This window comes from Dromiciops gliroides, chromosome 1 (assembly GCF_019393635.1).
Source record: "Dromiciops gliroides isolate mDroGli1 chromosome 1, mDroGli1.pri, whole genome shotgun sequence".
Lineage (NCBI taxonomy): Eukaryota > Metazoa > Chordata > Mammalia > Microbiotheria > Microbiotheriidae > Dromiciops > Dromiciops gliroides.
In genome coordinates, this window is record NC_057861.1 from 513,850,864 (window position 1) to 513,864,239 (window position 13,376).

At 35.0% G+C, this 13,376-nt stretch overlaps 2 protein-coding genes across 4 annotated transcripts in view; both read left to right on the plus strand.

Annotated features, from left to right (window-relative positions):
- LOC122734301 (synuclein alpha interacting protein) overlaps positions 1 to 13,376 on the plus strand; it is a 224,703-nt gene that overhangs the window by 78,623 nt on the left and 132,704 nt on the right. The window lies entirely within an intron of this gene.
- On the plus strand, positions 6,175 to 7,149 carry LOC122751024. The gene has a single exon (XM_043997932.1). The coding sequence runs from the start codon at positions 6,175 to 6,177 to the stop codon at positions 7,147 to 7,149; it is 975 nt and encodes a 324-aa protein (XP_043853867.1).

The following is a 13,376-nucleotide window of genomic DNA, read 5'->3' on the forward strand; positions in this document are numbered from 1 at the left end:
TTTTTTCCAATTACATTTTAATTTGGTTCCAGCTGCACTTGGGGGTGTTTGACACCTCTGGCCTAAAATATCAGGGTGGATCCCTAAGCTCTGGGGTCAGGGCATGATAGCAGTTGTCTGAGCTTCATAAGTTATTGAGGCCAAAATATTCACTATTCAGTGGTCAATCTTTGGTAGTAAACATCACAGAATTATAAACTCTAAACTTCTCCTAATTTAGCTAGGCTATTTCTCAGACAGCAATCCATTTTAGGGCCCTTTTATAAAATCCTTTTCCACTTGGTAAGGCCTACCAGAGTTTAAGCCTCATCACTGTAGTCTTTGAGAACATAGGCTCACCTTTACATCACTATGAGATAAGATTTTTTTCCCTTTAATTTCTGGTAAAACAAACAACAAAAGCACATGTTTGAGGGAATTCACCAGCAGAGCAGGAACGCAAGCATGGACCAATGACTTCTCATTCTGAATTGGGGAAGTAACAGGATATCTATCCATGATCAAGAAAATACATATAGTGTCTTTGAGCTTTGAGGTAGCCTGTCAATCAGCTTTGTGGTGAGTGCCGAACTAAGGTGGATCATAGGAGAGGACAAGTTCAGAATATGAAAGGTTTAGTTTGCATATGGAATATCAAGCTATGAAAAGCTTCCTATCATCCAAAGCTATCAGGTCTTGGCCAGTATAGATCATGGTTTGAAAAAGCATTTTCAGTACTAAGAGTTCTGCGTAGCCTTAAATCTATTATCATCTTTTTTGAAATGGAACACACTTCCAAATTAAATAGGAAATTGAAACAAATCATCTTATTAATCACTTTTTTACATAGATAACACCAAATTAGATAAGTCCATGAAGAAACATTGGTCATAAATGTACCAAGGAGGAGGCTTTTGCTGAATGCATTAAGATATTTATTAGTATCTTGAAATCAAAGTTGAATGGGAAGAACGTGTTTAAATCGATACCTATGTCATGTCATTGTTAAGGTATTTTTGGAACTGTAAAATGGACTACAACATATTTTGCAAGTGTCTTAATAAAAATACACAGAATACTAATGAGACAAAGGGTCCTTCTCCCTAAAGCATTTAAAGCAAAGTTAATACTTCCTTGACTTTAAAAACAAGGGAAAAGATTAAAAGACATTCTTAAATCACATGATAAACAAATCCCCCACAAAAAATCCCCCACAACCTGATGAAATAAGCAGACCGCTTCACTGAGCAAAAATAAAGGATGATGACAGGTACATGGCATCGGATTTTTCAAATTTTACTTAAAATGTTTTAATTCTGGATAAAGTCTGTGAAATTACTAACATCTATAAATATAATCCAAAGGTCCTCCATGGGCAACATCCTAATGAAATAAACTGACAACATATAAAGAAAGAAGTGAAGAACAAATAGTTGATCATGTGAATTTGTTTATGGAAATAGGAGTTTCAGATGGCAATTCGGGAAAAGATCTTCATTATCCAAGCTAATAATTGTTGAGCTTGTACAATCCTTTCATTTTCCAGTTTTGCAGAGAAACTACAATTGCAGTCACCTTCCTAGATGTGTCATTTATTATGCAAACCAAACATAAGCTTCTCACTTGATCCAGCTTTCATATTCAGTCTACTGTACTTCTTGTGATCCTATGGAGGACCGTTATCTACATCTTCCTTTTTCATTTTTTTTTTTGAGGGGGGATCTCAGTTTCTCTCTTACATTAATTTCTTTACTTCTCAAGTTTTCATACTTAAGTTTTTGACTTGTTGAATTGTTTATTTTGTTCCTTCTGGGTTTTTTTTTTTACTCTTTTTTGTCACCTTAACTATTTGACTTTTAATTGTTTATTTAAAAATGCACCTATGATTTTATTAATTTGGATATTCCCTCTAGTAATGTAGATTATAACCCATTTATTCCTGCCCATCCTGTGGGACTCCTGCCCATGTCCTAAAAATCCAACTAATGTCTTGGAAGCCTTCCTTGCCTTCTTCTGACATCACAAGGATACCAATAGAGCACTAAGGCTGTCCATCTGCTATCACTAGTTCTCAGCATATGACCAGCTCCTTTTTTTTCTATCACTCTTCTCCAAAAACAAAATTTTACTTCAGTTCTTTGAAGTTCCTTGTTTGTTATGTATTACAGACTATTCACACCCAACATGTGCCTTTTCATTGTCTTCTGTATGCTTCTCATTTTATTTCCTCATAGACCGTCAGGTTCCTTGACTTGTAGCTATACAACAGCATTGTTGTTGTTCAGTCATTTAGTCGTGTCCAACCCTTTGTGGCTCCACCCACTATAGCACACCAACACTTTGTGTGTTTTTCTTGACAAAGATACTAGATTGGTTTGCCATTTCCTTCTTCAATGGATTAAGGCAAACAGAGGTTAAGTGACTTGCCCAGGGTCACACAAGTATTAAGTGTCTGAGGCTGGATTTGAACTCAGGTCTTCCTCTTTCGAGGCCCAGGGCTCTAACCATTGAGCAACCTAGCTACTTCTTAGTAGACTAAAAAAATATGGTATTTTGTTTCTACAAGAAGCATGGATTTATTAAGGGAGTTCTGGATTTTCCTAAAGTCAACCCAGCCTTCTCTTTTTCTCTTGCTTAATTCTGGTCCCAACTAATTTTCCATATTTTTTGCCCCAGATTTTTTACTGATAACTAAATTCTTTAGGTTGCTAATCTATGTTATAATTTGGTGGACTATTTATCTACTTGGGTTTGTGGTGGAGGTGGTCAGTCAGGTTCCCAGGAGGTTCACCAGTGCTCCAGGGCTTGATGAAACCGTCATGTTGTACTGCACAAAGAAGTATCTAGAAGACTTTACCACCATAGGGAATTTTTCAACTTGGATTCCATACTGGACCTCATCCATCACAGTGGTGAAAAACTTTGGTGAATGTCTCTATTTTTTTGGCTTCACTTTTTGATCAAAATGTTCTCTAATAAGGTTATCAGAAATAAGATCCAAGATTTTATTACATGTACTTTGTATATTCCCTTCCTTGCAATATGTCATGAATTGATCCCTTAGTGCCCTCACAATTGTATTGCCTAAATCTTGGATCTATTCTATGTGCACTTGATCTAATCCAGCTGCTTTTCCTGTCTTTTTTCACTTTAGTGCCATCACTACTTTCCCCATAAGCACATGTTGGATTATGATTTTTAAAAATTCAGATGTGGTGGTTATAATCCCTATGGTGGTGAAAAAAAAGTCTGTTATAGCAATATTTGCAAATCTTTTCTGGTTTTCTTCTGTTTATTGTCCTCCTTCCATTTTCAGCTATTTAAGCATATCATCTTTTGGGATGACTTTGCTTAATTGGATCTCTCGCCACATTTTTTTTTTTAAAACTGCTATCACCCTCTACAGCTTTTCTCTGACTTTTTAAGCAATACTACCCATACTTTTCTATAATCTTCTCCATGACATTTTATGAAACAAAACCAAAACATTTTTCATGTTTTTAATTTTTATATCACCTTTATTTCTCCTCTGCCCCCTACCCAATAGGCCATCAAAGCAAAAGGGTAAAAAGCTAACTAAATTAAGCAATACATCTAATAGTAGTATATGCACTATTTTGTGCTCCTAGTTCCACCTCATCTATAAAGAGATGTTATTCTTCAATTGTGTCTGATTTTCTTGGCTAAGATACTAGAGTAGTTTTCCATTTCCTTCTCCAATTCATTTTATAGATGAGGAAACTGAGGCAAACAGGGCTAAGTGACTTGCCTAGGGTCACACAGTTACTATATGTCTGAGGTCAGATTTGAACTCAGGTCTTCCTGGCTTCAAGCCCAGCGTTCTATCCACTGATCCACCCAGCTGCCACCAAAGACATCAGAGTGGTGTGCCATTTCTTTCTCTAGCTTATTTTACAGAAGAAAAAGCTGAGGCAAACAGGGTTAAGTGACTTCCCCAGGGTTATACAACTAAAATTGTCTTAGGAACTCAGAAAGGTGAATTTTCCTGGCCACAGGCCTGGCACTCTATCTACTATACCACCTGTCTACTCCCAAAGAAATAAAGGAGGTACATTGTCTCATCTCTTCCCTGGGAACAAGCCTGGTCATTATAATTATTAAACATTGAGTTTCATGGTTTTTGTTTTTAGTTGTTCTTTCCAGTTACATTGTTGTAGTCATCTTGTAAATTGTTTTCCTGGTTCTGATACAATTTATACATTTTTCTCTTCCTTACAATCAAATAATATTCATTATATTTATTGCAACAGTTTTTTGTCCATTCCTGAAATAATGGGCATGCTTTCCCCCCCATTTCCTTTAATTCTCAAAAAATACTCCTATGAATACTTTCATATATGTAAGACATTTCTGGCTTTAACCTCATTTTAGTCTATGTTTAGCAATGAGATTTGGGGGACAAAGGATATGGACATTTTAGTCATTTTTAAAACATAATTCCAAATTCATTTCCAGAATACTTGGAACAATTCACAGCTCCACCAATAGTTTATTATATGTCTATCTTTCTGCAGCCTCTCTGTTATAACTATTTGCATATGTTTTCATGTATGCCAATTTTCTGAGTGAGAGGTGCAAAGTTCTTTGTATTTGCATCTTTTTCTAATTATTAGTGATTTGGAACAATCTTTCATTTGATTATTAATAGTTTGTTGTTATTTTGAGTTCAGTTGGAGCTTATTCTTTGATTACTTATCTATTGGGGAATGGCTTTTGGTTTTATAAGTTATGTGCCAATATATTTTTGATAGCAGAGATATTTGAAAAAAAATTTTTTTCTCAGTCAGCCAGATTCCCTTATTATCCTAGTTGAGTTGGGGTTTTTTTGTTTTGTTTTTTCTCCCAATTTCCATAATACTTTACAGATGAATTTTTATTCTTAATTGGAGTTGACTTTGGTTGCCCTTTCTTTTATCCTGAAAAGCAAGTCAAGTGTTTTTTGAATAAGGAATTTTTTGGGTTCTTTTCATTTCCTTGTTATGATAATTGACTTACATCTGTTAAACTTCTGTAGGAAAGTACTTAAATATATGTCTATTATCCATTTTCCTTATCAAGGACTAGAATCACCTGAACAATAAAATTTATCACAGTTTCCCAGTTGAGCTCCACACCCTTTAAAACTACCCAGGACAAAAACTCTTTCATTGACTCCTTCTAACTATCAAGAAAGCTTATCAAACAAGATAATTGTCTAATCAGCAGGTTGGAGAGTCAGGTACAATTAAGTTGTGTATTTGTATAACACTTATTTTCTGAAGTGCTTTTCATTTATCATATGATTTATTACTCATCATATGCTGAGCAGAAAATGACATAGTTCTAATAAGTGGTATTTTTTCCATTGGGAAAAAAATTTTTAACTGTTACATTACTTACCTGAGATAAACCAGAAAATTATTTCTATTTCTAAAAATTGTTGATTTGTTGTTTTGCAAACTTCCTAATTTAAACCTACTTCACAACTGAAGAGCTTTAGGGGCAGGTGGCAGGACATAGTAGAAGGAATACTTGACTTAGAGTCAGAAGAGATATAGGTTTAGGTTCTGACTGAGACATTTGTTTGTTGTATAACCTTGGGCAAATCATTTAACCTTTCTGAGCCTCAGTTTCTTCATTGTAAAATGGGGATAATAATGCTTGCAGTACCTATGTAACAATGTTGTTAGAAATTAAGTAAACCTTAATGTGATATACAAATGTGTGCTAATATTTTTCTTTCATTCTTTTTCCCAGAACCATGGGTCAAGAGGATTAATGTTGATTCAATGGTTAATATGCATATGGCCTCAAAATAGACATTTCTGTTAACTCTCTAGGCATGAATTTCTGTTCCTCTCTTCATTCCTGTCAGAAAACCAAAGGACAGTGTGCATGTTACAATGCATTGATATATTCCCATGACTTTTAATTATGATACCTAGTGCTTTCTCATAATAGGAATGTTCCCTTGAGATGATAAGATACAGCCCTTCCAGGAAGCACTTAGGAGATTTGTTTTCAGCCACATCCTCAGAGCAACAGAATGATGTTATGTTTGGTCTGTTAAGGAGATGCCATAAGAACACAGGGGTTTTTTGTTTGTTTGTTTTTACCAGTATTGCCATATTTTTTTAATCTTTTTAAAAAATACCTGAAGGGATTCAGTCAAGGAGAAAATATTTACCAGAGACAATGGAGCCATTGGCAGACATGCTAGAGATCATCACTTGTGCCATTCTCATTTTTGTGAGCATTGTGGGGAATACTTGTTTATTTTTTTCTACAAGGAGATGTATCAGTGGACCTTTGCAACCATCTCTCATGATTATTTTCAGTCTTGTATTTGTTCACCTCCTGAAAAACTTGGTTGTGAATATCATGAAAATTGTTTATTCCTCTGGTGGCATGTTGGACTCAGTCAGCTGCAAAATTCTCCGATTCACAGAGACTCTGTCCACTCAGCTTGCTATCTGGTTCATGTTACATTTTGCTGTGCTTTACCATCATAAGCTATACCAAATTGTCCATCCTGCAAATGAGACTCTGAATCTGAACCATCAGAAGAGGCATTTAAAGGCAGTTTCCATCCTTTGGATCACTGGATTTGGAATTTGTATTCCAATTTTAGCTTTCACTGAAAAGCTCCAACATCTGAATGGAGCAAATGACACAGGATTGCTGTATACCAAAGGGCTTAACATGGATTGCGAGATTGATTTTGGAAACCGACAGGTAGAATATTACTATGAGAAAATATTTTTAGTCCTTATTGACATTCTTCCATTGACTATCTTAGTTTTTGTTTGTTTTTGGATTGTTTTCTTGCTTTGGGAGCAAAGGAGACTAACATATGGTGGCATTTGGATGGGAGATGATGCTTCAGAGATTGAAATCTTTCGAGGAGCTAAAGTCAGTATTTTGTTGACATTACTGATTACCTCTCTGTGGATTTCCCACTTTGTTTTTATTTGTTTCCTTAAAAACTTGGAATCCTTTCCCTTTACTCCAGCTTTGCTCACAGCTCTGTCTTCAAGTTTTTCTGCTGTTAGTCCATATGTTCTTATGCTGGTTAATTACAAAGTGAAGCTGGAGGCCTTCTGCTGTAGGAAAACAGAAAAATTTACTACACAACCTACAAATGTTCTTCCCTGTCCATATGCATCATGAAAAAAAAACCCGCTTTATTTTATGTTTCAGTAACATGGAAACCTTCCTATTTTAGGGGAAGTAGAAATGTCCCAGCACTCATTGTCAACTGACAGAAAAATTCTTTCCAGTCAGGGAAACAAAACAAAACACCTCATAGATAAAACAGGCACCTCAAGAAAACTCTGAAACAAAGAAGGTACAGGTACCAATGACTTTGTAATAAGTTCAGGGGGAAGATTGGTTAACAAGCCTACTATTTGCCAGGAACTGAGCTAGATTCTAATTGATGAAAAATGTGCTAAGTTGAAAAAAAATTCTAATTGTAAAAAAATCACATTTGTTGTTATGTTTTTAGGTTAACTCTAAAAATGATTATCATAGTATACTTATAATACCCCTGCATAAAACTAATCTTCATGGAATTAAAGGGGATTCCATGATAAAACTCACAATCAATATACTTTACTGAATACCTACTATGTGTAAGACACTGCAAGAGAATAACAATAGGATTAATGCTTGAGATGATACTTAGCTTCTGCGAGGTATCATTACTCTTTAGGTTATGTAACAGTAATAAGTTTTTTGTTCTTCTCTATTACATTTCTTGAAATGTCTCAACACATATGTAAGAAATAAATCAATAATGCAATCTCTTGGGGGTTTTATTGACCAAAATAATATTCCATTTAAATTTGATGCAGTCTTTATTCATTTTATTTAACTGTTAGCCCTCTTAGTAACTAACAATGCTGCATAGAATTGGAATAAATAATTTTAAAATAATATTTGCTGTTGTAGTTTATAATTCCTAAAAATTATTTCCCCCATTAAATATGTTGTTATCACAGATTTTTAATCTCTTATTCTTTTGTGCTCATCCAATTATATAAAGCTAATTACTCCTTGAAAATAAGGGAATGAATTTGCAAAATATTTTTCCTTCTTATTTTGGTTAATTCATGAATTAGAAAGATATGTTAGCTATTTAGATTTAAAACAGTAAAACATTGCTTTGATGCCAAGACTTATTTCCAGTGAAGTAGTTTCAATTGCATAAACATTTATTAAGTGTATACCTTATTCCTATGTCTATGGACAATGTTATTTTCTTTTTATTTTCTTTTCTTTTTTCTTGTGGGGCAATCAGGGTTAGGTGACTTGTCCAGGGTCACACAGCTAGTAAGTGTCAAGTGTCTGAGGCAGGTTTTGAACTCAGGTCCTCCTGAATCCAGGGCCAGTGCTTTATCCACTGTGCCACCTAGCTGCCGCTACAATGCTATTTTCAAAACATTTACCAAAAATATTCAGAAACAAATGTGTCTGTTGTCTCTCTTCTTTCCTCCTGTCCTCCTTCTCTACTTTTCCCTTCCTCTCTTTTCTCTTCATCCACTACACTATCTTCTTCTATGAGAAAGTTAACAAGCAGAATTTCAGAGCTTTTCTGCAATAGCAAATAAAATATTTCAATTTGTAAATTGATTTCAAAAAGTTATTTGACTTGCTAAAGTAAATTTCAGCTTCAAGACAGGTCTCCCATGCATGTTAAGATTATATAAAATTGCTTAATATGTGCAAAGAGATAACTGTTCTGATTATTGCTATTAGCAAAAGAATAAAACACATATATTCAACAAAGATATGTGACCATATGAGAGAACGTACTATATCAAGTCCAAATGAAAGGTAATTCCTTATAGATGGTGAGGTCCTTCAGACACTCCTGTTTGTAGATATTTTGCTGATCCTACCTTTAGCACCAACTATCTTGTGACCTTGGACAAGTCATTTAACACTGTAGTCCTCTAAGCAACTGTCTGAAACTATTCATTTCAGAGAAGGTACCAGTTTGCTGTGGTTGAAGAAGTTTCCTCATCTTAAGAGTTCTTTGTATTGAGGAAATCACATATTCAGTCCCAAATCCTCATTCCTATCTTACTAATTGTATTAAGGCCTGGAATACTACAAGGGTTCCTCAGTAATATCTTGAAAGAGTTGGGCCTAGAAAGTCATACAGGAAGAGCCAAAGAAACAATTTGTATTCATTGCCCAAATTATGACCAGCAACTAGTTGGATAGGACCATTTTAATACATATCATGGCCTATGGGAAATTTTACCTATGCAATCTAGGCCATGCTCTACTACCTGTTCAAACTCAGACTCCTTTAAAGTTGTCCATCTATAATACCCAACCATGATATGTATAAAAATGGTCCTATCCAACTGCTGGTTATAATACACTATGTACTATATACATCATACATAGTACATCAAACTTTCAACAATCCTAAGCTGCTCGCTGGCACAAAATCTCATATTTTTACTAATGTGTTCCTGGCGACATTATTTGAATTTGAATAATGGAATAAAACAGTGTCAAAGAACAAAAATTACAGGGCATCTAGAGGGCAATGTGCATATATGTATGTGGCAGAATATTAACTACGACTTGTGAAAAAATGATCTAAAAAATTCATCACTAAAATGTATGATCAAAAGGGTAGTCAGGATTGTCTTGTTTCCAGAGAAAGGGATTACAGTCAGCTTAAGTACCATAATAGTACTATATGATGCTTTAAAAAACAAAAAATGGGAGAGGAATGCCTCCAGGGCATTGGGTAAATAGATTGTTGCTTTGGAAACTTCCTCTACCAATGCAGATCAGCAACAGCAATTTAATAGTCTTAGAAGCCTGTAGGACAGATTCACACAGTCAGTATGTTATTAAAAGTAGGAAATGACCCCATGTCTTCCTGATTGAAGCAGATTTTCAGACCTGGACTATATAAAGGATATATTGGAGAGTAAAAAAACTAGAAGCAGAAAGACCAATTTTCAATTCAATTCAACAAATGTTTAATGACTACTCTCTGCAAATCACTGTGATATGTGCTAGGAGAGAGATTCAAATTTAAGATTATACATGACCCCTGCTGCAATGGAGCTTACATTCTACTAGGCTAGCACCTGAGCCATGGGGAGTTAGAATTTGATCTAGGGTTGGTGGCAGTGGGAGTGGAAAGGAGTAGATAAATCAAAGAAATATTTCAACTGTAGACAAGAGCATTTGACACCTTATTGAATGTGGGAGGAAAAGGAGAGAGAGAATAGCAAAGATAACATCATTTTTGAGTTTAATAATTGGAAGAAAGGTGCTATAAACTATTAAATAGGTAAGCTAGGAGGAGAGAAAAAGTATTGGTATGAAAGAATATGAATTCAGTTTTGGGCATGTTGGATTTTAGATGTCAGGACACCCTGATAGACATGGAAATTGAACGTGAAGGATTAAAACTGAGGATATACTAAGGCTAAAAAGAACAGCATATTATTGGGTTTACTTCATCAAAATTGATTGTGGGATTTTCCCTTCACACGGTTATTCAGATGTATCATTTAGTATCTATTAGATCCATTGTAATGCTTGTAAATATCTTTATTTTAATTGTATGTCTATCTAATTCATATGAAGTTCTAAAATCCTGTAGCTCTAAATATTGGGTTCTGTTACACTACAGTTTAATTAAAGGATATTTCCAAATCAAGGTTTCCTCTGTGGGAGAAAAACACTCCAGTTATTCAGACATCCAATCTGGATCTCATTAAGCAAGTAGGGCCTCTGAAGATCTCTGCAGCTGTGAGGTGTGAAGAAGGAAGGAATTTTCAAGGTAACCAGTGCCTGAATTCTGCAGGGCTTTGAAGGTCAAAGACAACACCTTATATTGTACAGTGAATAAAACAGACAGACTTCAGAACATCTGAAGTTTCTGGGTGGTCTTCATGGGAAATTCTAAGTGAGTCCACAGAGGTAGTTTAGTCTGAAGAGTACCAGGCATAGACTATAGGATGTGAGTTAACATCTGGGGGAGGGGGGGAAAGTGGGGGAAGGGAGGTCAATATCTTTTTATTCAGTAGTGCTAAAAAAGGATTAGGAGATGATCTGTACTAACATCAGTGTCTTGTCCTCACAAATAATCAGCTATGCTTGAATGAAGAACAGTAGGCCTATGACATGTTTTTTAGATTCATCCCTCACTCATCACTATAATGTTTACTTTTCTCTAACCTGAGCCCTGGACCAGTCAATGATGATCCACACATTTTTGTTACTAATAGCCAAAGAAAGCAACTGTATACACTAAATAATCTTTGTAACATTCAGTGTAAAACAGGGCCATTCCAGGTGGGCCAAAAATGTGAAATTTGGATTTGGTAGTTTCCTGTACAAAGCTGAGAAAGTTAGCCAGTTCCCAGGCTATTCCACAGTTTCTTTCCAGAAAACAGTGCAAGACACTATTGGCTAAAGTTCATGCTTAGCTTTCCCATTCCTGTAAATTTATTGTTTCCTTTTTGTTTCCCCAGACATTTTCACTTTGGTATAAAATATTATGAGTTGGATTTTTAATTAGATTTTAAGTATCATCTAATTCTTTGAACATATTGTTTATTCATTTAGAATTGACAAGTTATACTGTAGAGAGTCTATTTCCTGAGGACATGGAAACCAAGCATTCCTTCCACATTTTGCCTCAGGCTGTCTTTTGATGTTATTATTGGTTCCTTTTCCACTGTTCTTCCCATATTTCTATACTGATTTTTTTTTTTGCCAGTCTATCATCATGTTCCTCTCTCAGCCTTGGTTTCAATTTTCTCTTAATCCTCAACACTCATCCTAATGATACAGTAAGGTATAGTATGCTCTTTTGAGCTCAGCTGATTGGAACATATTACTAATGATGAGATTGGGATGATAGCCCAGGTAACTTCAGAAACAGAAATTCATGTCAAAGGCTAGAGATTACAACTCTACATTCACTAGCCACCTAATGAATCTGTGTCATTGGTGACAATAGGAACAAAGTGATAACGCTTGGCACTTCTCCTGACATGAACTGGAAAGACAACATGTTCTCCAAGGGACTTGTTTTATAGAAGGTTGGTCAATAGTATTATTTTTGGATTAGCAAATATTTTTGTTTCTGAAGTGCTTATACATTATAATGGTAGCTTTGGTAAATACATTTAAGACATAATGCAGAATTTTAAAATATCTATTTGAGAAAGATGGAAACAAACAAAAAGGTGGGGCAGGGAAGAGAAATATTACTGGAGCTCACATTTGTGACCTTTGTCAAATTGGTAAGGGATTTGTAAATATTTATTATTCTGCTAAGAGGAATGTGGTCAGACAGCCTTTACAAATTGTCATTAAGATCATTATAATCACTGAGAGAAAGGTGACTTATAAAAACGAATCTGTATTTTTTTATAGTGACAATGACAGCTGACATTTTACATTGAACTCAAATTTCATTCTCTGGCTGGAGAAACAAAATGGTAATCAATCTTGAGCAATGCCTTTGGAAAGACTACATCTTTCCGAAACTGTAATTCAAGACTAAAAAATTCTGACATTAGATGGGAGGAAAATTATAAAGTAGCTTCAGTGAAGTAGTGTGGGCTATTGGAAGCAGCCATGGCTGCTTGGCATTAGACTGGAATCTCATTCTGAAATCAGCACTTACTTGTTTTGTGATCAGATCAGGTCATGGAACTGTAATGTTGGGCAGTTTCCTTTTTTGTAAAATGTAAGTGGTCTATGCTATCTGCTTCACAGAATGATTAAGAATAAAATCAGATACTAGGTATATTAAAATGTTTTTAAAAGACCAAAGTCCTGTAAAACATAAGACTATTCTATTTGCTTTCAAAGAGTGTCACAATGTTACAAACTCCCTCTATCTAGCTGTTTCTTTATTCTAAGTCAGTCTGTGTGCCTTGGCACATTAACAACAGACATTTTTGCTCTATATATCATTTTAAGGGCTCTGGGACTAGGCTTATAGCTTTTGCCATGATTCCAGCCACTACTGAATCAAGAAGTGAAAGAAACTTAATTCAACATTTAGAATGAGTTGCTTCCTTGCCAACACAGCTACTGCCAACTGGAGACAATATTTATATGTTGGATCTTCATTTTTTCCACGTAAGCCAGTAAGTTATTCGGTTATTATGATGGATTTTGAACTCATTTGACTGAATGAAGTCTAATATCTTAGAATAGTCTTAAAAATTGAATATTATACCTCCCTCCCTCCTCAGAACAGATAGCTATTTGGCATGTGAGTTACTGGGCACACTGTTGTTTCCTATATTTTGTGGATTAAAGATATTAGAAAAATGCTATAATATTAATAAAGTTACATCATCATCAAAAATGTATGTCCATTTTATGAATATGAC

What these genes read in the sequence shown, in the direction of transcription:
- LOC122751024 (XM_043997932.1), top strand. Translation starts at nt 6,175, where the DNA reads ATGGAGCCATTGGCAGACATGCTAGAGATCATCACTTGTGCCATTCTC.